At 48.7% G+C, this 24,317-nt stretch overlaps 1 protein-coding gene across 4 annotated transcripts in view; it reads left to right on the top strand.

Annotated features, from left to right (window-relative positions):
• The window catches only part of L3MBTL3 (L3MBTL histone methyl-lysine binding protein 3), a 473,146-nt gene that overhangs the window by 325,023 nt on the left and 123,806 nt on the right, over positions 1-24,317 (top strand). For all 4 annotated transcript variants that reach the window (XM_078682529.1, XM_078682531.1, XM_078682528.1 and 1 more), the window contains exon 12: positions 6,134-6,210. In XM_078682529.1, coding sequence (XP_078538655.1) covers positions 6,134-6,210 — 77 coding nt within the window. The remainder of the gene's footprint in view (positions 1-6,133; positions 6,211-24,317) is intronic.

Here is a 24,317-nt window from a genome sequence, read left to right on the forward strand (position 1 = left end):
AACAATTGCAGTGGTGGCTCGCAAACCAGGATTGGGCAGATCCCGCTCCCTTCCCCAACCAGAGCACACAGTGGTGACAGACGCATCCCTTCTGGGATGCGGCAGCCACATGGGAGAGGCGGAGATCAGGGGCCTCTGGCGGAGTGTGGGCTCCACATCAACCTTCTGGAGCTCCGGGTGATCCGTCTTGCACTCAAAGCATTCCTTCCCTCTGTCTGGGGAAGAGTAGTGCAGGTGTTCACGGACAACACCACCGCCATGTGGTACTGCAACAAACAAGGTGGGGTGGGGTCGTGGACCCTATGTTAGGGGGCCCTCCGCCTCTGGACATGGCTGGAACATCAGGGCATATCCTGTTCAACACCTGGCAGGTTCCCGGAACGCCAGGGCTGAGGAATGATGGATCAAGAATGGCGTCTTCACTCAGAGGTGGTGCAAGGTCTCTTTCGATAGTGGGGAGAGCCTTGGTTAGATCTATTCACCATCGGAGAGAACGTGCAATGTCAGCAATTCTGCTTGTTGGAATTTCTAAGGCAGCACGCGCTAGGCAACGCTTTTAATCGCGAGTGGAGTTGCGGTATGTTGTCCGCCTTTCCGCCTATACCACTTCTGCCCAGAGTGCTGAAGAAGATTAGGCGCGACCAGGCCCAAGTCATCCTTGTGGCTACGGATTGGGCACGAAGAGTCTGGTATCCCAAGCTGCTCAACATGGCCCTCGATCCTCCGACCAGTCTGCCTCTTCGGGAGGATCTTCTGTCGCAGCAGCAGGGGACGGTCCTCTACCCGAACCTGTTCAGCCTCCACCTCCTCGCGTGGAGATTGAGCGGAGGCAGTTGATGTCTTTTGACCTGCCTCCCGAAGTTTGTGATGTAATCTTGGCAGCCAGATATCCCTCCACTAAGATGATATATGCCTGGCGGTGGAACAAATTTGTGGCATGGTGCAAAGCAAATTCTGTGGATCCCCTTTATGCCCCTCTTTCTGAGGTTCTCTTGTTTCTTTTTTCTTTGGCCCAGCAGGGCTCTGCTCTAGGCACTATCAATGGCTATCTCTCGGCCATCTCTGCCTTCCTTCGGCTTCCATGTAAGCCTTCTCTTTTTAAGTCCCCGATGTAGATAGTTTCTTGAAAGGCATAACTTATCTCTTTCCTCCTATTCCCTTTGTTATTCCTCAGTGGGACTTGAATCTGGTCTTAACCTATTTAATGTGCGCTCCCTTTGAGCTGCTTCACAACTGTTCTTTGAGGCTTCTGACGCTTAAAACCGCATTCCTGGTAGCCATCACATCTGCCAGAAGAGTAAGTGAGCTCCAGGCTCTTTCATCCAAGTCTCCTTTCTTGTCTGTTCATTCGGACATGGTGGTTCTCAGGACCCGTCCATCCTGCCTTCCCAAGGTTTCACTGCCTTTCACATTGGTCAGACCATCATTTTGCCCACCTTCTTTCCGCCTCTGCATCCTTCGAAAGGGGAAAAGAGGCTCCACCGTCTGGACCCAAAAAGTGTGCTTTCCTTTTATCTGGATCGCACCAAACAGTTCCGGGTGAATGACCAGCTCTTTGTTGGCTACATCGGCGCCAAGAAAGGTCGGGCCGTACACAAGCAGACTATTTCCCCGATGGGCCGTTTTGTGTATCAAAGCCTGCTATTCTCTGGCAAAGAAGGAGCCTCCGGTGGGGCTGCGCGCCCATTCCACCAGGGCGACGGGACGAGGAGTGGAGTTCCTCTAAATGACATCTGTCAGGCAGCTACGTGAGCTTTGTTACACACATTTACGAAACACTACTGCCTTGATAGTCAAGTCCGGAGAGATGGCCTCTTTTGCCGATCTGTTCTCCAGGACTTTCTGCTGTGATCTTGGTTTGCAGACCCACCTCTGGGGTTGGTATTACAGGGGTAAGGAATCTATAACTAACATCTTTCTTTCAGATGAACAAGTTACTCACCTTCTGTAACGATATATCTGTAAGAAACATAGGTTAGTTCTAGATTCCTTACCGCCCCACCCATCCTCCCCGTTCTGCAAACTGATTTCTAGGGTTAAGGACATCCTTTCAGGGCCCTCGTTTTGTGCACCAGTGGTCGGTGTCTTGCATGGCTCTGCGTTTCTGGCCCGGAAAGTGGTGCACAGAACTGACGTCAGTGCGCAAAGGCGGCATCTGAGTAGCTGCTGCAACATCATCTTGGCGACCACGACGCAAACGATGGACATGGAGCCGACCTAACCACCTTTCGACGCGCAGAGGTACTGCTGTCAAATACTTTCTGGATCCTGTCAGACGCCTTGGGATAATTCTAAGGTAAGGCATCTATAACTTATCAGTTTCTTACAGATATATCGTTACCGAAGGTGTTCAATAAGTCTGTATAACTGTATGGTAGAAAGTGCTCTTATGTTGGGTTTGTGTAATACATTCTGTCTGATGTACTAATTGTAACTTACATAGTGTATTTTTGGTTTTGGAAGATTTTTATTTCATAGCGGTTGGCAACTATTCCCAAATGCTGAGCTGCATTTTATGGCTAACATCAAGTAACAACTCTTGATAATTGGCTAAAAAGCAATGCAAATGCAACAGCTTGGAAGTGTGCAAGTATTACCACCATAAATACAGTTCCTAATGTGGCAAACCAAACAATACATGAGTTTATATTTAAAATATTCTGCTCTCGAGATGGGGCATGTGATTTGATTATGAAGTAATATGGGTGTCTAACTAAAAGCAAAATTACACCCAGCAAACCAGACAATTCGGGGGGTGCCTAATGGCCTTGATCTCTGGTGATGATGTGCTCTGTGTATCTGGCTGCGGGTAATAATGGTACACTGTGAACGTTACTTTAGGTAAGGGATCTTGTCGGGCTGACTACTAGTGCTCCTTGTGAGATCGAGTAATAGTGAGTCCTGTAACTTCTAATGTCTGGTAAAGGTGCAGCCTTTTGGTCTGACTACTTGTAAGGATGCATATGGAGGGTCTGAATACCATGGAGAACGTGACGTGCAACTCTGACCCGGTAAAAGGTGCTCCTTTTAATTCTCACTACATCTTAAGGTGTGCCATGACTGGGAGTTTTACAATTGGAAAGAGTTTATCATTTTCATACTGGTGATGGTGCACCATGCATGTGTGAAAACAAGTATGGGGTCATCCTGGGGTATGGCTCCCTGTCCCCCCTAGATAGGGCCGTCATCCTGTGCATCTTACTACTGGTAAGGGGTAATCCTATGAGTTTCATTACTGGTGAGGATGCATCCTGTGAGTTTCTCTACTGGCGAGGATGCATCCTGTGAGTTTTACTCCTGATGAGTATATGACAGGTTAATTACATGGAGAACATGCCCAGGCCCCCGGTCCCTGGCTGGGCGCCGAACCACGGCACTCAGACCAATCACAACACAGCATTGCAGAGTTATTAATGGTTTAGGAGAGGGAGCCTGGCTGCTTCCTGTTCTGCGCCCTGAGAGGAGAGATTGAGACTACGTGGGAGAGAGTGGGAAAACGGTGAGGGGGTACATTTTTTCCCTTTTATTTTTTTTACAGCCCCGGCCACTCCCAATCTGTGCCGGCCGCTACTGTCACTGGATGACCTGTAGATTAGCATCCCAAGGCAGGGGAGCTTCAAAGAGCCCAGTGCCTATGGTATGCAAATATGGCTTCTCTCACTGGAGAGGAAGCCAACCCCCTTTGTCCAGAGCCCTTTGGCATCTAAACAGGTGGGAAAATTAGCTAATTAGATAGGCGTGTCCACCCTCAGACCAGTACCACCCCTGAAATAGTACCTACCTGAAGTGAAGGTGACTTTTCAGCTATTTTGGTGATGCAAACTTAGGAACTCTGGGTTATGCCCACTCCCCACAGGAACTGGTCATATATGTGGCATAGTGACCCCAGGTGTAGGTGATCCATTGGCTAAAACCCTACACTCCCCTAACACCCTTAAATTAAGTATTTAGGGAAGGCCCTGGCATGAGGAATTGAGATCCTGATGACCTATGAAGAAGAATGACACTGAAGAGCCGCGAAAGCAGAAGACTTGAGAAGAGCAGATGACTTGGCACTAGCCCTGCCAGCCTGCCTACTGTTCCCCGTTGAACCTGGGACAAAGAAGTCTCCTGTTGCGCCTTCAAAGCCTGAGGGGATGGCCTGCCTTCAGAAAAGACTCAAGAACTCCTCTGGAGCAGTGAAGCTGCTCCTGCAGGCTGCATTCACTCCAAGCAGAACTGCAAGCACTCTGAAACCGCCAAAACCTGATGCTGCCAAGCACCATTGCACCCGAGCCCCTCTGCCCGATTCGAAGTGGGACAACAGTGTCCACGTGGTCTCCCAGGCCTCAAGAAACATGGTCCTCCTTAGGTTCCCCCCCCCTCATGAACTCTGACATCACCTGCAGCCTCTGTTTGCAGGACTCCCTCAACTGCGAGTGCTGCCAGAGGAAGAAACACGTCACCTTGAAGACCCTCTGCATCCGGCCACTCCTGACCGAGGAGTAAAGGACCACAGGTATCCTCACGTCGCCTAGCATCGTAAGACTTGAACCTTTTTGTTGGTTCAGGCTGACTGGCCTCCCAGTCAAAATTTGCAGCTTCTTTAGCAGTAGACAGTTCCACACTGACTAACATTGGGCACCCAACGCTGTATTGCACCCCACCGCCTTAGTGCGTCTGGAGGTGACCTCCTTGTGCTCTCTTGGACTTTGCCTGATATTCACCTTAAGTCCCGGGGTTAGTCATGTATGTCGCTGTGCTGTACCTAAATGCCGAAAATCCTTATCCGCCCATATGATAACATTGCAGCATCTGAAAAAATACAGTGTTGACTTTTTAAAACGTAAAGTATTTCTCTTGCAAAAAATACTAATCTGATTGTATTGATTCTGGTGCCTAAACATGTCTAATGATACTACTATTTTTTATAAATTGGTGTGGGTCTCTTTATTTAATCGTGTGCGTCGTTTATTGACTATTGTGTGTATTTGCAGATGTCTAACACTCCTCTCTGATACGCCTTAGGCTGCTCGCCCACACTACTCTCTAGAAGAGCACCTTTGGATTGCTAGAGCAAGCACCTGCCAACTCATAAGGGAACTCCTGGACTCTTTGCTTGATATACCTAATTTTGGTATATCATATAACGAGCCTGCTTCCTACATTGGTGGTGCTGCAATGGGATACAAGACTTAACATCTGCTGCTTAATAAGTGATTCCACTAAGGAGCCTGCTTCGTACACTGGTCCACAGGCGTTTCTACTGTTCACAGCGGGCCAGGACCATTTTCAGTTTGTAGTGCTCTGACTTGGCCTTTATTAAGACGTATCAAAATAACGCACTAATGGCCTGATTACGATCTTGGCGGACAGGGTTACTCCATCACAAATGTGACGGATATCCTGTCCGCCACATTATATCCTATGGAACTTGCAATACGGCAGACGGAATATCCTTCATGTTTGTGGCGAAGTATCCCATCCACCAAGATCGTAATCGGGCCCTAAGTTACCCATGATCCTTTACTTGCCACATATTTCCTTGCTTCACTGCTGAGATTTTAACCTAACTAAACTAACCTAACCTAATTTTAAGCTTGAGGCAGAAGATCAGAGTCAGGGCTGGAATGCATATTTTCACTGAAGTACACCAATTTGATAGTTTCAAGGAAGGCAACCAAAACTTCTGAATGCTGAGATGAGAAAGGAAAATACAAGCATTAGAATACCAGACATTTCATAACAGAATCTCAGGGCGATTATTTATTATCGTCCTGCATTGGCAATCCCCTTTTCACCCCATGGCATTTTCATGCTCTTACCTCCGTCCCATTCATGAGAAGCTGTATCGTTTTCATAAATGTCTATTTTCTCTCTCAGCGGTGAAAACATTGATCACAGTAGTTGATGGAAGGGTTTAAGTGTCTTAAAAAAGTTGCTTCTTTCTAGAAGCCAGCAGATGTAAGCAGTTACTGTACACAGGCTCACTGCCATCTAAAAATAGGCTAGACCTGAACGAACAAGCCTCAGTGCATCAATCAAAGCACCATGTGTCTTTATCTGTGGCTGCCTCTCCCTGGTCCTCGCACCACCTTAAAGCAATCACTTTTGCATGATCTGTCACTGACTGCGTTCTTTTTTGTTAATGCAGGTGCGACTCAAGCAGCCCCTATATCCGTCCCATCGGCTATTGTCAGGAGACCGGAACCACGCTGACGGTACCACCAGGTAGGTGCACTCTGCAGCTTGTCCTAGAAAACATGCCTTTGTGTAGGCTTTACTTTTTTTGTGTCTGTTGCTGAACGGGAGCTAAAGTCTTAAAAAATGACCGACGTTCATTGTTGATAAATATTGTATCGGCTCACAATGAGCAGCGAGTATATATATTTTGTGGGTTCTTTGATAGTGTGTTGTATTTTTAGTCTTCATTAATAGCGTTTGGGTTTGCCAATGCCATCCAAAACTATTACTGGATTGTTGGCACCCTCTCTTCAGCACAATTACTGCAGCTGGGAAGGTAGATGAAAAAAAAAATATCTATCTGACTTTTCTGCCTCTCTATATTTCTGTCTGTTTAGCTAGCTGTTTCCCTTTCTAGCCATATGTCTGTAAAGAAACAAACACACAGATCAGGAACAAGCCAGAGCAATATTTTATGGACGTGCGTTATTGGGACTAGTTATAAGCCGCTTTAGGGGAGGGTATTTCTTACATGGTCTGCTATTTCACAGATTAGTTTGCACATTCTTTTACAGCAGATGGGTGCCTGCCCCACACATCTGTCCCCTACTAAAGAATTATCAAAGCAGCTTTATGCAGAATCACTTTACAGATATGTACTGACATTTCTCAACTAATGATTTATATAGAATACCTTTCTATAGTTTCTTGACAATAGGTCTGTGCTCTAAACTGATCAGAAAAATAGTAATTAATAAATTGTTTTAATGTCTTGTACCAGTATTCTTATAAACCATCCTTCCTCTGAGGCTGAGTGACCAGTTATGTCAGACATGCGATGAACATTTCCTTTTCATCATCTTCTTCCTGCCCACATTTGCTACACTTCTATTAACCAATCATCATAGATGAAAATTAGGAGTCAAAGTAAGGAATTTTGGCCATCTTTTTCTGGAATGTTCTTCTTGCTTCTTCAGTGGTTCTTCCACTCAACAGTGCCATATTGCTGTCTTTTGCCAAAATGGAGACTGACATTTTCTGAACAGATTGCATCTGTAACCAAGATCTGAAAAAAGCTCTTTTACTTAGTAAATTAATTATCTAACAGTATTATTGCCAATGGAGGATTACCTGTGACACTCTTTGTGAAGTAATCGCCATTAAATAGTTGACGAGTCGACACTCGCGGTGTCAGTTATCCATTAAGCCGTCAGTGATCGGTGTTCCGACTCAAACCAAACCTATTTCTAGAGTGGCACAATTGACGAAAAATGCTGTGTTGGAAGGTTACCCATAGAGATTACCAGTAGTTACAATGATCTGCAAGCATTCCTACCATCACCTGTGATGCAGTTACCAGTAGCATTTGTCAATACCAGAAGTTGATTCCTGTTAGATCTGGGGGTCTCTAGTTGGCGGAGGTAAGTACCTTAGAGCAAGTAGGGACCCTTGCTTCTAGTCAGGGTGAAGGAATACACACAGTAGATAACCTCCGCTCTCCCTCTAGGTAGCTTGGCGCGAGCAGGCAGGCTTATCCCCAAGGCAATGTGTATAATAATTGCACTTAACACAACAATAATCCCCCATCCACCACAAACTGAGACCACACAGGTAAGTATATATCAAAAATATATCTACTTGCAGCAGTAAAAATCGACAATATGTTATAATTACTTTCTTAGGAAAAATGTTACACTTCTTCTTAATGGTTGCACTTAATCTTTAAGGTTGCCCTTGGTAGGAAGTTCTTATTAAAATCAACAATAGTCTCAAGTCTCTCTTTAAACGGTATTAAAAATCAAACTAGTGATTCCTCTCCACTTGGCTCTACAACCGAGCAAATTAAGCAATGCCCGTAGGTGAATTACTCAAAAGAATCAGCCCACAAAGCCAGGGGCCCCAAGCGCTGCAAGCGCGCCTCACCAGATTCACCGGGGACTCCTTCGTGCCGCTCGGCGTGTCCTCGCACCCCTGATGATTTCAGCGCGCTGAGCAGAGCACGCACCCTCTAGCCCCGGCCGGTCCTGCCAGATCTCCGCCTGCCCTCGACAATCCAACGGGCGGCGGGGACGGCAGACCGGGGATACTCACACTGCTCCCTGGGTGAGTCGCGGAGAAGGCGGAAGGTCGGGGAAGGTTCCCCGGCTCCTTCGTTGCTTTCTCGGCTTCGGCGAGGCTCCCGGTAATTCCCGGCGAAGGCTCCTTGCTTGGACCAATCCGCTCGCGGCTCTTCTGACGAGCCCTCCTTGACGTCACACGCCTCCTCGGTCCTCAGCCAATAGGAGCGCGGCCCTTCGTTTAATCCCGGGCAGTCCTCCAATGGCAGCGCGGCCTTCTCAGGCGAGCCTCCCTGAGCGAGCCAATCTCAGCGCGGCCGCTCCGATGCTGCTCACGGGTCCCGGGCCGCTGGCGGTGTATTTCTTTAGCTGTTCTGGGTCCCGGGTCGCGGCGGTGATGCTCGGATCTGGCGATTCGGGGCACAGCAGCCCTCACCACAGGCACACGAGTAGAGGCCGCCCTCAATGTTTTCAGTCTACGCCACCAGCAGCTCACGGGGGTAGCAAAGCAGTCCCACGGCCAGCGTCGGTTGTGTGTCGATAAACACACCGATTCTCTCCCACGGCTGGCGGATGGTTTGCAGAGCGCAGGCTGGCAATGAAGACGATCTCACAGCGTCTAAGAGCCTCTTTAGGAACCTTTTAACCCTGGGTTCCAGGAACAGGAGGCCAGCTCTTCTCAGGCCCTTGGAGATTCAGGTTGAAGACACAGCACACAGCAAAGTCTTGGCAGTTTCAAGCAGGCAGGGTCACAGCACACAGCAAAGCCCCTTTCTTCTCCTCTCCTTCAGTTGGATAGCAGGATAGGTCAGCCCTTAAAGCACACAGCAAGGCAATCTTCCTTCAGCTCCTTCAGCAGTCCTTCTTCTGGCAGAGGTTCCTCTTGATTGTAGAATCTAATTTTCTGTAGTCAGGGGTCCTTCTCTTATACCCCTAAAAGTCTTTGAAGTCCTTTGAAGTATTTGTGCAAGTGGGCCCTGAGCCCGGTCTAAACCCGTTCTGGGGGTTGCTGGAGCACTGGGGTGTTTCTGGTTTCCTTCTTCCTGTCAGCATCAGGGTCAGAGGTGACAGTTGGCCAGCAGGAGGGGGAGCCAGCATGGTGGCCGGGCAGGCACAGCCCTTCACTATCAGGCGATATCTCCTCCCGCTTCCCTGGCAGCAGATGCTGCCTTTCATCCACGGGCTGACTCCGACCACCTCCGGGGGCTCTGCAGCCCCTGTCACACTCAGGCCAGACAGGCAATCCACAAACAGGCCCAGGCACACAGAAAGGTTTAGACAAGAGAACAGCCACTTTCTAAAAGTACTATTCTCAAACACAGAATTTAAAAACAACCTTCACTAAAAGATGTGTTATTAAATTCGGACTTCAGGGATATCATTCACTTATGTCCCATCTTGTTCCTATGAGAAGATAGGCTGGTATCCATTGGGACCAGCCTCCCCCATGTTATTCTATGGAGCAAGATAGCCTTACAGCAGTGAGCGCACAAAATGGCTGCTGCCCACTACCAGAGCATGTGACCTGCACTAGTACATGCTCTACCTGACCCATACACTGCACCCTGCCCCGGGGGGTACCTTGAGCCTGCCATAGGGGGTGACTGATGTGCACAGACAGGGAAGGGTTAGGCCCAGCCAGTGGAGACACTGGCCAGGGGGACAGGGCAGTCCACTGACTGCACACAGGCCCTGCGCTGGCAGGCCTGAGACACCATTTTAGGGCTACTTATGTGGGTGGCGCAATCTGCGCTGCAGGTCCACTAGTAGCATCTGTCATCACCAGCCCTGGCACACACAGTGCACTTTACTAGGGACTTCATGGTGATACAAATATGCCAATCAGGTATATTCAATCAATATGAAAATTTACAGAGGGAGCACTTACACTCTGGCACTGATCAGCAGTGGCAGAGTGTCCAAAGCATCTAAACCAGCAAAAACGAAATCCAGCACAGCATCAAAAATACATGAGTCAGAGGCAAAAAGATGGGGGAAAAACCATGCCAAGGGTGTCAGGTCTAACACGTGTCCCCTCCAGCTGAAAGTGGGGAGAACTACCCAACCTCTTGGGAGTCCTCATCACTAAGGCGGAAGAATCTGGACAGACCATCAGCATTGGCGTGTTCTGTACCAGGGCGGTGCTCCACCGTAAAGTCCATCCCCTGTAGGGAAATGGACCACCTCAACAGTTTTGGATTCTCACCCCTCATCTGCATTAACCATCTGAGGGGCCTGTGGTCGGTCTGAACACGGAAGTGAGTCCCAAACAGGTAGGGCCTCAGCTTCTTCAGAGCCCAGACCACAGCGAAAGCTTCTCTTTCAATGGCACTCCATTTCTGTTCCCTGGGGATTAGCCTCCTGCTAATGAAAGCCACTGGTTGGTCTCCGCCCTCATCATTGATCTGTGAGAGTACTGCTCCCACACCTTGCTCTGAAGCGTCAGTTTGCACAATGAAATCACTGGAAAAGTCAGGTGCCTTAAGCATCGGTGCTGTGCACATGGCTGCTTTGAGGGAGTCAAAAGCAGTTTGACAGGCCTCTGTCCAATTCACTTTCCTGGGCTGATTTCTCGATGTCAGCTCTGTCAAAGGGGCTACAATGGTGCCATAACCTTTGACAAACCGTCTGTAATACCCGGTGAGACCTAAAAAGGCTCTCACCTCAGTCTGGGTCTTGGGGGGCTCCCAAGCCAGAATGGTATCAATCTTCGCCTGTAGGGGCGCCACCTGGCCGCTCCCCACCTGGTGTCCCAAGTACACCACAGATCCCTGCCCTATCTGGCACTTACTGGCCTTGACAGTGAGGCCTGCCTTCTGCAGAGCCTTCAACACTGTGCAGAGGTGTTGCAAGTGTTCCTCCCAAGTGGAGCTGAACACAGCAATGTCATCCAGGTATGCTGCGCTGAATTCCTCCAGTCCTGCTAATACCTGGTTGACCAGTCTCTGGAATGTGGCAGGGGCATTTTTCAACCCAAAGGGCATGACACGAAACTGGAAGTGCCCCTCTGGCGTTGAAAATGCTGATCTTTCCTTGGCCCCCTCAGTTAAGGCAATCTGCCAGTACCCTGAAGTCAAATCAAAAGTGCTCAGGTACTGGGCAGCTCCCAACCGATCCACCAGCTCATCAGCTCTGGGGATGGGGTGTGCGTCAGTCTTGGTGACCGCATTGAGCCCACGGTAGTCCACGCAGAACCGAAGTTCTGGGGTGCCACCTGGGGTAGCAGCTTTCTTAGGCACTAAGACCACTGGGCTAGCCCAGGGGCTGCTGGAGGGCTCAATAACCCCTAGTGCCAACATCTTGGAAACTTCTTACTTGATGCTAGCTCTGATCTTGTCAGCCACCCTGTAAAACTTCTGTTTGACAGGCAGACTATCTCCAGTGTCCACATCGTGGATGCACCGGTTGGTGACACCTGGGGTCAGGGAGAATAGGGGGGCGAACTGACCCAAGACTTGGCGACAGTCCTGCTGCTGCTCTGGGGTCAGGGTGGGTGAGAGTATCACTCCATCCACTGACCCATATTGCTCCTTGACTGCCAGGAGGTCAGGGAGAGGATCACTATCCTTCTCCCCTCCAGCATCTGTAGCCATGTGCATAGTCACTTCAGACCTCTCAAAGTGGGGTTTGAGGCAGTTCACATGTAGCACTCTCAGGGGCTGCCTGGGAGTCTTCAGGTTAACCAAGTAGGTAACCTCGCTCTTGCGCTCCACCACCTCATATGGCCCAGACCACTTGTCTCGGAGCGCACAAGGCTCCACCGGCGCCATCACCCACACTTTCTGACCAGGGTGGAACTCAACCAGAGAAGTGTTCTGGTCATACCATCTCTTCATTTCCTCCTGGCTCGCCTCCAGGTTCTCTTGAGCGAGCTTCCTGAAGCGCTTGGTCTGGTTGCGAATGGCCAGCACATAGCTGAACACATCCTGAGGGGTTTTCCCACGGGATTTCTCCCACCCCTCCTTCACCAGAGTGAGAGGCCCTCTGACAGGGTGGCCATACAGCAACTCAAAGGGACTGAACCCTAAGGATTTCTGAGGCACCTCCCTGTAGGCAAACAACAGGCATGGTAACAAGACGTCCCATATCCGCCTCATGGGCTCTTCCAGGCCCATAATCATGCCCTTCAATGTGCGGTTGAATCTTTCAACCAACCCATTTCCTTGAGGATGGTAAGGTGTGGTGAATTTGTATGTCACCCCACACTCATCCCACAGGGACTTCATATACCTAGAAATGAAGTTTGTCTCCCTGTCTGAGACCACCTCTCTGGGGAACCCCACACGGGAAAAGATTCCCATCAGGGCACGGCCCACCACTGGGGCTGTGACTGTCCTGAGCGGGATGGCTTCCGGGTACCGAGTGGCATGGTCCACCAAGACCAGGATAAACCTGTTGCCTAGGGCTGACTTGGGGTCCAGGGGCCCCACGATGTCAATGCCCACCCGCTCAAAAGGGGGTGCTCACCACAGGAAAGGGTTGGAGGGGTGCCACGCACTTCCCTCCGCTCTTGCCACTGGCCTGACAAGTTTGGCAAGATTTACAAAAGGCAGAGACGTGCTTCTTCATCTGGGGCCAGTAGAAATGGGTGACAAGCCTGTGATAGGTCTTGTCTTGCCCCAGATGTCCTGCGAGAGGCACGTCATGAGCCAGACCCAGTAGGAAGTTCCTGAAGCGCTCGGGTACTACCAGCACACGGGCTGCACCGGGCTCAGCGAACTTAGGCTCACTATAAAGTAAGTCATCCTCCCAGTAAATCAAATGCTCCCTGGACCCCAGGCCTGCTGCCTGGTCTGCAGCCTGCTGCCGCACACCAATGAGAGAAGGGCACTCCTTCTGAGCCTGGCAGAATTCCTCCCTGGAGGGACCACCCTCTTGCTGCCACTGGGACAGCTCAGGCAATTCCCCCAGTTTGGCCACCTGCTCCCCTGTAGGTTCCAGGGCATCCCCCTCAGGGTCTGCTTCCTCCTGGACCGTGGGAACGGTGGGGGCTGGTTTCCCGCGCCCTCTACCCCTTCCTCTCTTGGCAGGTCCCTGGGCCATTGTTCCAGGCTCCAGCTCTGCTAATCCGCCCTCTCTGGCTGTCATTGCACGGGTGGACACACAGATCCACGCAGGCAAACCCAACATTTCCAAGTGAGTCCTGTGCTCCACCTCTTTCCATGGAGAGCTCTCCAGGTCATTACCTAATAGACAATCTACAGGCAAGGCATCACTTACAACAACTTCCAAAATACCGGAGACTCCTCCCCATTCAAATGAAACATTTGCCAACTTGCAGAGGCGCACTGAACTGTCAGACGCCACCACAGGCCGGAGTACCTTGGGAATGATCTGCTCTTCAGACACCTACTGACACCTGACAGATGTCACGCTGGCCCCTGTGTCTCTCAGAACCTCTATCTCTTTTCCATTGATGGTCACCTTCTGCCCGTATTTCTTAGTGTTTTGGGGCAGCAAGGTTTCCTGGGCCATCTCTTGGTCTCCTAAAGAGACAAGGGTCATCACGGTATACAACCTTTACAACGAAACTTTTACAACGAACTACCATTACAACGCAACATTTACAACGCAAACTATTACAACGCATTGCTCTGGGGGCGCTCTAGGATAGGGAATATGTTAATTTACTATCCAATAACCTTCCCTACTATCCACGGGGACTGGAGTTGGAATAGTAAATTAAACTATTCACTATCCAGCACCCCAAAGCGCTATGCGTTGTAATGGTATGCGTTGTAAAAACTGCGTTGTAAAGGTAGGCGTTGTAAAAGTATGCGTTGTAACGTCCTACATCCGTCATCACTGCTAACCCCTCCTCCCCACTAGAAATCAAATCCCCTCCCAAAGCTACACTGGCTAACGCCGGAGTTGGAGCACCAGTGGGTGCTGGAGGTTACTTTGGACATTTGGGGGCAATGTGCCCCACCTCCCTACAGGCATAGCAAGTAGGCGGGGGCCTTTTGTCCTGCGTGCCCTTATGGGGCCAGGACTTCTTAGGCTTGGGGGGTTGAGACACCTTCTCCTGGGAACTATTTTGGGGCCCTTTAGAAGACTCCTTTTGATTACCCGTGTCCCCCCCCACTCTTCTGCTGGGGACCCTGTCCACCTTTGGCTGGGGTACTTACCACCCCCTTGTGGACCCTGGTACTAGTCCAGCGGTCCGCCTCTTTAGCAAGCTCACTGGGATCAGTTAACTTGATATCTAAAAGATGCTGGCGCAGCTCTGGAACACATAAACTACTTAAGTGCTCCCAACTAATCAAGTGACACAACCCCACATAATCAGTAACTTTGCTGCCCTTTATCCAACCTTCCAGTGCACGCGTGTACATACTCACACACTCCACCCAAGTACTTGAATCAAGCTTCTTGAAGTTCCTAAACTTCTGACGGTACTGTTCTGAAGTGAACCCATACCTGAGGCACAAAGCCTCCTTCATAGCGGGGTAGGATAAAGTACCTGCTGCTTCTAAGGGTGCTAAGACATCCCTCCCAGAGGCCTCAAAATGCTTCCACAATCCTGCCCCCCAATTCTTCTCAGGCACTTCATTCATCGTCAAGGCAAGTTCATACGATCTAAACCACGCATAAATATCCTCACCCCTCTGATAATTCTGTACCAGATCTTTTGGTATGTATACCTTACCCGCCTGTACTGGTTGTGCGCTGCCACCATTAGAACTGGACTCCACCTTTTTGGATTTAATGTCCAGCTCCCTCATGCTCAACTCATGAGCCAATTGGAGTTTCTTCTCCTCCAAAGCGAGAGCATTTCTTCTCTCCTCCGCCTCTTTCTCAGTTCCAAGGCGCAGTCTCATCTGCTTGGGCTTTGAGTTTAAAAAGCTCAATCTCATGGGCCCTAGCTCTCTGGCTATCCTCCAACTCCTCTGGAGAAATGATCCTACTGGAGTGGTTGCTGCCAACCCTAGACGCTGGCCTCCTCACTGGCAAATCACTGGATACAAAAGCATTCTCCTGTGTGCCTCCCTCTCCAATAACAACTTCTGGATCACCATGTTTGGCCTCCCACCAGGCCCTCAGAGCTTTCCTTAGCTCTTCCTTGTTTGCGCTGCCCTTTGCTGGGCATCCAAGCTGTTTGCAGAATTGCTTCAGGTGTTCCTTTTTGTAGTTGAACAACTCCTGAATTTCAAATTCCAATTCCACTTCTACTCTCACGCTTGGTGCTTTCTGAGACATGATGCTTCCTAACCTTTTCAACTAAAAGGTTTCACCAAAAAGAAGAAAAAAAATCTTGCGCAACCTGCGCTGCTAAACTAGACTAGTGATGTACAAGAAATCACTGCAGGTCAAGTGCAATTATTAGTTCAAAATCCGCACCGCTGTCCAACAATGTTAGATCTGGGTGTCTCTAGTTGGCGGAGGTAAGTACCTTAGACCAAGTAGGGACCCTTGCTTCTAGTCAGGGTGAAGGAATACACACAGTAGATAACCTCCGCTCTCCCTCTAGGTAGCTTGGCGCGAGCAGGCAGGCTTATCCCCAAGGCAATGTGTATAATAATTGCACTTAACACAACAATAATCCCCCATCCACCACAAACTGAGACCACACAGGTAAGTATATATCAAAAATATATCTTTATCTACTTGCAACAGTAAAAATCGACAATATGTTATAATTCCTTTCTTAGGACAAATGTTACACTTCTTCTTAATGGTTGCACTTAATCTTTAAGGTTGCCCTTGGTAGGAAGTTCTTATTAAAATCAACAATAGTCTCAAGTCTCTCTTTAAACGGTATTAAAAATCAAACTAGTGATTCCTCTCCACTTGGCTCTACAACCGAGCAAATTAAGCAATGCCCGTAGGTGAATTACTCAAAAGAATCAGCCCACAAAGCCAGGGGCCCCAAGCGCTGCAAGCGCGCCTCACCAGATTCACCGGGGACTCCTTCGTGCCGCTCGGCGTGTCCTCCCACCCCTGATGATTTCAGCGCACCGCGCTGAGCAGAGCACACACCCTCTAGCCCCGGCCGGTCCTGTCAGATCTCCGCCTGCCCTCGACAATCCAACGGGCGGCAGGGACGGCAGGCCGGGGATAGTCACACTGCTCCCTGGGTGAGTCGCGGAGAAGGCGGCAGGTCGGGGAAGTCTCCCCGGCTCTTTCGTTGCTTTCTCGGCTTCGGCGAGGCTCCCGGTAATTCCCGGCGAAGGCTCCTTGCTTGGACCAATCAGCTCGCGGCTCTTCTGACGAGCCCTCCTTGACGTCACACGCCTCCTCGGTCCTCAGCCAATAGGAGCGCGGCTCCTTCGTGTAATCCCGGGCAGTCCTCCAATGGCAGCGCGGCCTTCTCAGGCGAGCCTCCCTGAGCGAGCCAATCTCAGCGCGGCTGCTCCGATGCTGCTCACGGGTCCCGGGCCGCTGGCGTTGTATTTCTTTAGCTGTTCTGGGTCCCAGGTCGCGGCGGTGATGCGCGGATCTGGCGATTCGGGGCACAGCAGTCCTCACCACAGGCACACGATGAGTAGAGGCCGCCCTCAATGTTTTCAGTCTACGCCACCAGCAGCTCACGGGGGTAGCAAAGCAGTCCCACGGCCAGCGTTGGTTGTGTGTCGATAAACACACCGATTCTCTCCCACGGCTGGCGGATGGTTTGCAGAGCGCAGGCTGGCAATGAAGACGATCTCACAGCGTCTAAGAGCCTCTTTAGGAACCTTTTAAGCCTGGGTTCCAGGAACAGGAGGCCAGCTCTTCTCAGACCCTTGGAGATTCAGGTTGAAGACACAGCACACAGCAAAGTCTTGGCAGTTTCAAGCAGGCAGGGTCACAGCACACAGCAAAGCCCCTTTCGTCTCCTCTCCTTCAGTTGGATAGCAGGATAGGTCAGCCCTTAAAGCACACAGCAAGGCAATCTTCCTTCAGCTCCTTCAGCAGTCCTTCTTCTGGCAGAGGTTCCTTTGATTGTAGAATCTAATTTTCTGTAGTCAGGGGTCCTTCTCTTATACCCCTAAAAGTCTTTGAAGTCCTTTGAAGTCTTTGTGCAAGTGGGCCCTGAGCCCGGTCTAAACCCGTTCTGGGGGTTGCTGGAGCACTGGGGTGTTTCTGGTTTCCTTCTTCCTGTCAGCATCAGGGTCAGAGGTGACAGTTGGCCAGCAGGAGGGGGAGCCAGCATGGTGGCCAGGCAGGCACAGCCCTTCACTATCAGGCGCTATCTCCTCCCGCTTCCCTGGCAGCAGATGCTGCCTTTCATCCACGGGCTGACTCCGACCACCTCCGGGGGCTCTGCAGCCCCTGTCACACTCAGGCCAGACAGGCAATCCACAAACAGGCCCAGGCACACAGAAAGGCTTAGACAAGAGAACAGCCACTTTCTAAAAGTACTATTCTCAAACACAGAATTTAAAAACAACCTTCACTAAAAGATGTGTTATTAAATTCTGAGTTCAGGGATATCATTCACTTATGTCCCATCTTGTTCCTATGAGAAGATAGGCTGGTATCCATTGGGACCAGCCTCCCCCATGTTATTCTATGGAGCAAGATAGCCTTACAGCAGTGAGCGCACAAACTGGCTGCTGCCCACTACCAGAGCATGTGACCTGCACTAGTACATGCTCTACCTGACCCATACACTGCACCCTGCCCAGGGGGGTACCTTGAGCCTGCCATAGGGGTGACTGATGTGCACAGACAGGGAAGGGTTAGGCCCAGCCAGTGGAGACACTGGCCAGGGGGACAGGGCACTCCACTGACTGCATACAGGCCCTGCGCTGGCAGGCCTGCGACACCATTTTAGGGCTACTTATGTGGGTGGCGCAATCTGCGCTGCAGGTCCACTAGTAGCATCTGTCATCACCAGCCCTGGCACACACAGTGCACTTTACTAGGGACTTCATGGTGATACAAATATGCCAATCAGGTATATTCAATCAATATGACAATTTACGAGGGAGCACTTACACTCTGGCACTGATCAGCAGTGGCAGAGTGTCCAAAGCATCTAAACCAGCAAAAACTAAATCCAGCACAGCATCAAAAATACATGAGTCAGAGGCAAAAAGATGGGGGAAAAACCACGCCAAGGGTGTCAGGTCTAACAATTCCCCATCCCTAACCCTACTAGGCAGTTCCACTGTCACCAAAGCTTTACACTCCTATGCCTCAGCAACATCTTTAACAGACACAAGTTAAACCACCAGTAGTGGTGTTCCCTCAGTCACCTCAATTCCACAACAAAACCTCCTTCACCTTGTGACCTGGGTGACAATGAAAATCAACAAAACAGTGAGCAGGGGAACAAACCAAAGCAGTAGGAAGATGAGGTGCCAGCTGATGATCTGGAGGATGAGGAAATTCACCAGGGAGAGGATGAATGGAGAGACTTTGTTGTCCCTCGCTTCCATTCACATCTTGAGAGAGCAGCAAAAAAGTTTGGCCTATCTATGGCCACAGAGAAAAAAGAAGGCTTCCTCTTTGACTTCAAGGGGGTAGTCAGAAAGCCAATTAAAGTTCTTAATTACATCTAGAAGGTTATGCCAAAATTAACTACATTCCAGGCTGTCATTCTACCTACTATGAGGCACTATAATGCTCGCACATATTACTGGTCACCCTAAGTCGGAATCCAACATCACAGCGGCAGTTCAGAGGGGGTCCAAAAATTGAGTTACACCTGTGTCCTCAGCCTTGGTCCGGATGGAAGGTCAGTTGTTGATCTGGGGGTTAACTGAAGGTTCCTTCCATTAGACTATCACGCAGGCGCATACTGGATCCAGAGAATTTTGTAGCAGTGCACCTACATGCTGATATTGCCACCCAATAACTGATAGAGTGTAGCAATATATAATCGCATTGAGGTCAGTTCCTTACTTTCCACGCCTGCCGATGCTTATCTCACTTTGTCAGTCTTCTGACCCATCCACAAATGACTCTTGCACAGTGTTTTAGGGAACGCTGTCCCCACGGAACGCCACCGGATTCAGACTGTGCTGCAACTACAGGATGCTGATGTCTGTCACATACGCAAACAAGGTGTGCCTTTGGTGCCAGGCAGCGGGCACTACTTGAAGTAATTTCAGAAATGCGCCCTACTGCACTAGAAGGTGATTTGAGATTGGGAGGTGATGTTGTATGTCTCCGAATACAAGAAGTCTGTCTATTCACGCAGATCCTGCTCTTTCTCTAAGTCATGGGCCTGGTCACAGTGCTGTTTCCGCAACTGTTTCACTTCCCGCTCTAATTCTTCGCATAACTCGAAGTCAAAGTTGAAGTGGGACTTAACACTCAGATGCCAAAGAAAATACTCCATTGCTTCAAGAATTGTTACACTCCGAGGTATGCGACCACAGAACCGAATCCTCAGTTGGACCTGATTCCGCGGCAGATCAAGGCTTTGAGGTTGGCATGCTGCAAATCTTCAGTGTGCTTCCGTCTCACTCTGGAGCACCTTCGGGTCTCGCAGAACTGCCGAAATAAATTTCCATTTGGGTAATTTTCTGGCATCATCAGTCCTCTTCGGACCTGTTACTGAACCCATATTGACTCTGTTCCAGACTTTCACTCTGGCTACAAGCGCCAGGACGGTCCCTGCCGGCCCACGCCCGTACCAGCACCTGTTAATGATCTGGTGGCAACACCCATATCAGACCTGCAAAATAGACTTGAGCTCATCCACTGTTGTGCTATATAAAATTACAAAAGCGCAGCCAGTTGTCATGCAGCCTTACTATAACCCAGTGTCTCTATCTCATCACAGTAATCAGCAGAGCTCTTTTTTTCTTTTTGGTTCTTATGTTGATCCTACACAGGGTGCCTCTCATGATACTGGTGATGATGATGATGATGATGATGAGGGGATGGCCTGATCCCACTTACATTGATGAAGCCTTCTACCCAGAGCCACTGGAATTATGCAATGCTATGGCTATTCCACATAATTATGGATTGGCTACATTTGCCACATAACCCATTCTCTGCGGCATGACCTGCAGATTTTAACAAAAAGCAATTCGTGTTTCTCGCTCAAACAGATAAAAAGTTACCAATGGCACGGAAACCTGTTCACACACAGTGAAAAGTCCTTTGCAAAAGTTAACTGGTCACCTCTCAATTGATTATTGCTGTATTTGGGTATTAAACTGGTACTAATAAGGTGAAATCTTATCGCAGACAATGTTACCATGTGTAAAAGTGATATAATAATGCTATCACAAAATGTGCTGCATAATGCCGTATAATTTGACTTTTTTGCCACATAATTTAGTCACTCATCCAAATAACTTGGTCTACACCTGCCCTATAATTCCAATGGCCATGTTGATTCTTCACAAAACGCTAGCAGGCTTGATTCCTCCTCCGAGAAGTAGCTTAATCCGCCACATGGGCCACCAATGGAAGAAAGTGCCTCATTTGGAGCTGTGGTCCTGAGGCAGGCTAAGTGCTAGAATTACAGCTGCCCTCCATTGAGACTAAAACAAATATTTTGACAGAAGTTCTGCAGCTTGAGCCAGCTATGTCTGAGCCCTTCCTGCCATTTAATGATTCCCTCACAGATACTCTGACACCCCCCTGGTCTAAGCCATGTTCTTGACCACCAACCAAAGGCAAGCAGAAGCCAATATAACCCCATGGGTCTCATTCAAAGGACACCGCAGGTAGCAGAGCTTAGGCGAAGGCGGCGAAGGACAACTGAAATAGAGAGAGAGAGAGAGAGAGAGCGAAGAAACCATAGAGTCAGACAACAACGATAGAAAGCTCGACATCGAATTGAAAGTCCACACCCCTCTTGAAGCCAAAGATTGTTTGGCTGAAATCAAATGCAAGAAGATGCTTCCCGAAGCCGAAATGGCCATGATTTTTCCAAAGAAGAAAGAGTTTGAGGCTTCTCTTAGGGTGTTCAAGATTCCGCCGAAAACTTCAATGGAACTTACGGAAAAAGCCAAGTACGTCTAAGAGCTCGAGCCCCCGACAACAACAGAACCTCTGGACTAAGAGTAAGAAGACATTTTCTTCGAGGAAGAGGAAGACCTAGTACATGTTCCTGGATACAGAGGGGTCCGAATACCACGAGACCCAGCGGCAGGACCTCAAAACCGAGGAGAGGGATAGACACTTAACCACCAAGGCTGTCAGCACCAGACAACATTGCTATGTATAATCAGTTGATCAAGAGGGCTGCTGATAAGCACAACGTTCCGCTGGAGGAAGAGAAAGCACAGTCTTGATTTTTATCTGAGTTTTTACTACCATTACAACATAAAAGTCAATACATTCCTATGCTCCCAAGTATACTGGACCAAGGAAGAGAGGCATTCAAGGAACCTGCAACATGCAGATCTGTAACACCAAGGCCTGAATGGAAATATAAGGATTCCTCAAAAGACTCCCCATGCATTAGAGGGAAAGGCCGAGCAGACTCTGTTATTGCAGAGACAGCATGAAAGTGAATAAATGTTCCCATTATGTCTGGGCCGCCTCTGGACAAAGAAAGAAAAAAATGGAATTGTGGGAAGAACATTCAAAAGAACTACTGCTACTCAATGGCTCATTGTCAACTTCAAAGCCTTGCTCAACAGGTATGGATATCAGCAGTGGGAAGAAATTGCAGAACTCATGAAACATCTGCCTGAACATTACCAGAGGTGAGCAGCATCCTGTACATAAGAAGGTAAGAATATTGCCAACACTTTCCAGAAATCGTCACTAGGTCCTGCAGATACAGCAAGTAGGCAGATGGCGGGGACCACCCAAAAAAGGCATGCTTGGCTAAGGGTCTCTGCATTCCAAAATTAAGTGCAAGCTTATTTCATTAATACACAATTTAATGGAGAACAACTTTTTGGCATTACAGTGTATGAAACACTACAACCGCTAAAGAAGGACAATGGAACAGCAAAGTCAATGGGAGCAATGCAATTCAGGGGAAACCTAAGAAGAGGATCCACACCTACTAGGAACCTGTAAGGAGAGGAAGTTTCCAGAGCGCAACTTTACATCAGATGTTTCAGAGTACAAGCCAATCACAAACGCTGCAGCAGTGGCAGTACCAATCAACTCTATGACAACCCTTTAGGGGACGCGGAACGGGAAGACCACAGCCACAAAGGGGAGCAGCGGCTCCATCCAGTAAGTGACTCAACATACCAGGGTCCCCTGACTCAAACAACACCTGTGGGAGGGAGACTAAAGGACCTCTTCCAAAAGTGGGAGAAGATAACATCTGACTAATGGTTACTCAATGTCATACGATTTGGCTGTTGCATAGAACTAATCACGAAACCACCAGTGAAAGGGCCAAAGAAAGTGGTCCATACAAAGGAGGAAAGTACCAGATCACATCAATAAGTACAAGAATTGCTTTAAAAGAAGGTAATAAGTGCTCAAAAATAAGCTCACCCAGGGAAACTTCACAACATATTTCCTGATACCAAAGCATGACAAGACTTTTCATCCAATACTAGTCCTCTGTTTTTTAAACAAATTCATAAAAACACAAAAGTTCAAAATAACAGCGCTGCAGGATGTCATATCACAGCTATAACAAGGAGATTTTATGGCAACAAATCTAAAGATTCATGTCTCCACATCCCAATGAACCACAGGCACAAGACATACTTGCAGTTTATGGTAAACAGAGAACACTATCAATTCAAAGTGCGTGCGTTCAGAATAAAGTCAGCACCCAGAGTGTTTACAAAGTCCCTGGCAGTAGTGACGGCACATCTAAGAAGGCAAGACATAATTGTATATCCTTATTTAGACGACTGGCTGGTGAAAGCAAACTCCCAACACAAGTGCAAAGAGCACATAAACACAGTGATGTCAACACTACACAATAAGGATTTTTCACTAAACATAGAGAAATGATCCCCCAAACAGCAACAAGAAAAGCAGGTCCTGGGAGTAAGAATCAACTTTTTACAAGCAAAAGCGTACCCTTGTGAGAAAAGGATAATACCATTATTGCAAAAAACTCACCACTACCAACAGGGTCAGTCTCTGACAGTGAACTCTGTGGGGAAAATACATATCTCTCATACCATATGCAAGGCTACATATGAGACCAATCCAAGTATGGGTTCAAACTCAATGGTCACCAGCCACAAGGAGTTGGCAAGATGTAGTAGTTGTCATGCAGAAAGTACAGGAAGAGATAGGGTGATGAAACAGAACAAATATACCAATGGGAAGACCATTCTCAGTACCAACTCCCACAGTAACTATTACCACAGACATATGGGTTGGGGAGCTCATATGGGGAGACTCAAAGTCAGATGGATTTGGAGACATTAGAAAGCAGTTCAACATATAAAACAGATATTCTCACAATGGGGAACGCAAGAAATAGATCTTTTTGCAACATAAGAGAACACAGAATGCCAACTCTTAGATTCCAGGCACCCACACACCCAGTCCCTGGGGAATGCTCTGTCGATAGACTAGTCAGGGAAATTTGCATACGCTTACCCCCCCGATTCCACTGTTGCACAAGGTAATTAGCAAATGTAAGCAATCGCCAATGACACTGATACACATCGCCCCACAGTGGGCGAGGCAAGCTTGGTTCTCAGAACTAATAGAAATAGCACAAACCAACATACAGAGGCTACCAGGTTGGGACGATCTACTCTCCATGCAAAGGAGGGGGGGCGGGGTGAGGTCTCCATCCAGAGTAAAAAAAAACTTGGGTCTAGCAGCTTGGCTCCTGAGGGCATATAATTTAGACACCTAGGTCTTCCAGATACAAAGGCAGTTCTCAGGGAAGCAAGAAGACCAACAACAAGAAACTGCTATACAGCCAAGTGGGAAAGATATTCAAGGGGGTGACAAAGAATTGAGCTTATTAGAAGACAATCCAAAGGACACAACCGTCCTGCAATATTTTACATACTTGTTAGACAGCAAATTGAATTATGCTTCATTAAATATACATTTGGCAGCAATAGTGGCCTACACAAGAGGTGTTTCTTCACAACACCAGTAATCAAAAGATTCCTCCAGGGAGAAAAAAGAATAGCACCTCCAAAAAGGGTGCCAGCTCCAACATGGAACTTAAACCTAGTGTTAACACAACTAATGAGGAAACCCTTTGAACCACTTCATAAGGCATCCTTAAAGATGGTCACTTAAAATCTGCTT

This window comes from Lissotriton helveticus, chromosome 3_1 (assembly GCF_964261635.1).
Source record: "Lissotriton helveticus chromosome 3_1, aLisHel1.1, whole genome shotgun sequence".
Classification (NCBI taxonomy): domain Eukaryota; kingdom Metazoa; phylum Chordata; class Amphibia; order Caudata; family Salamandridae; genus Lissotriton; species Lissotriton helveticus.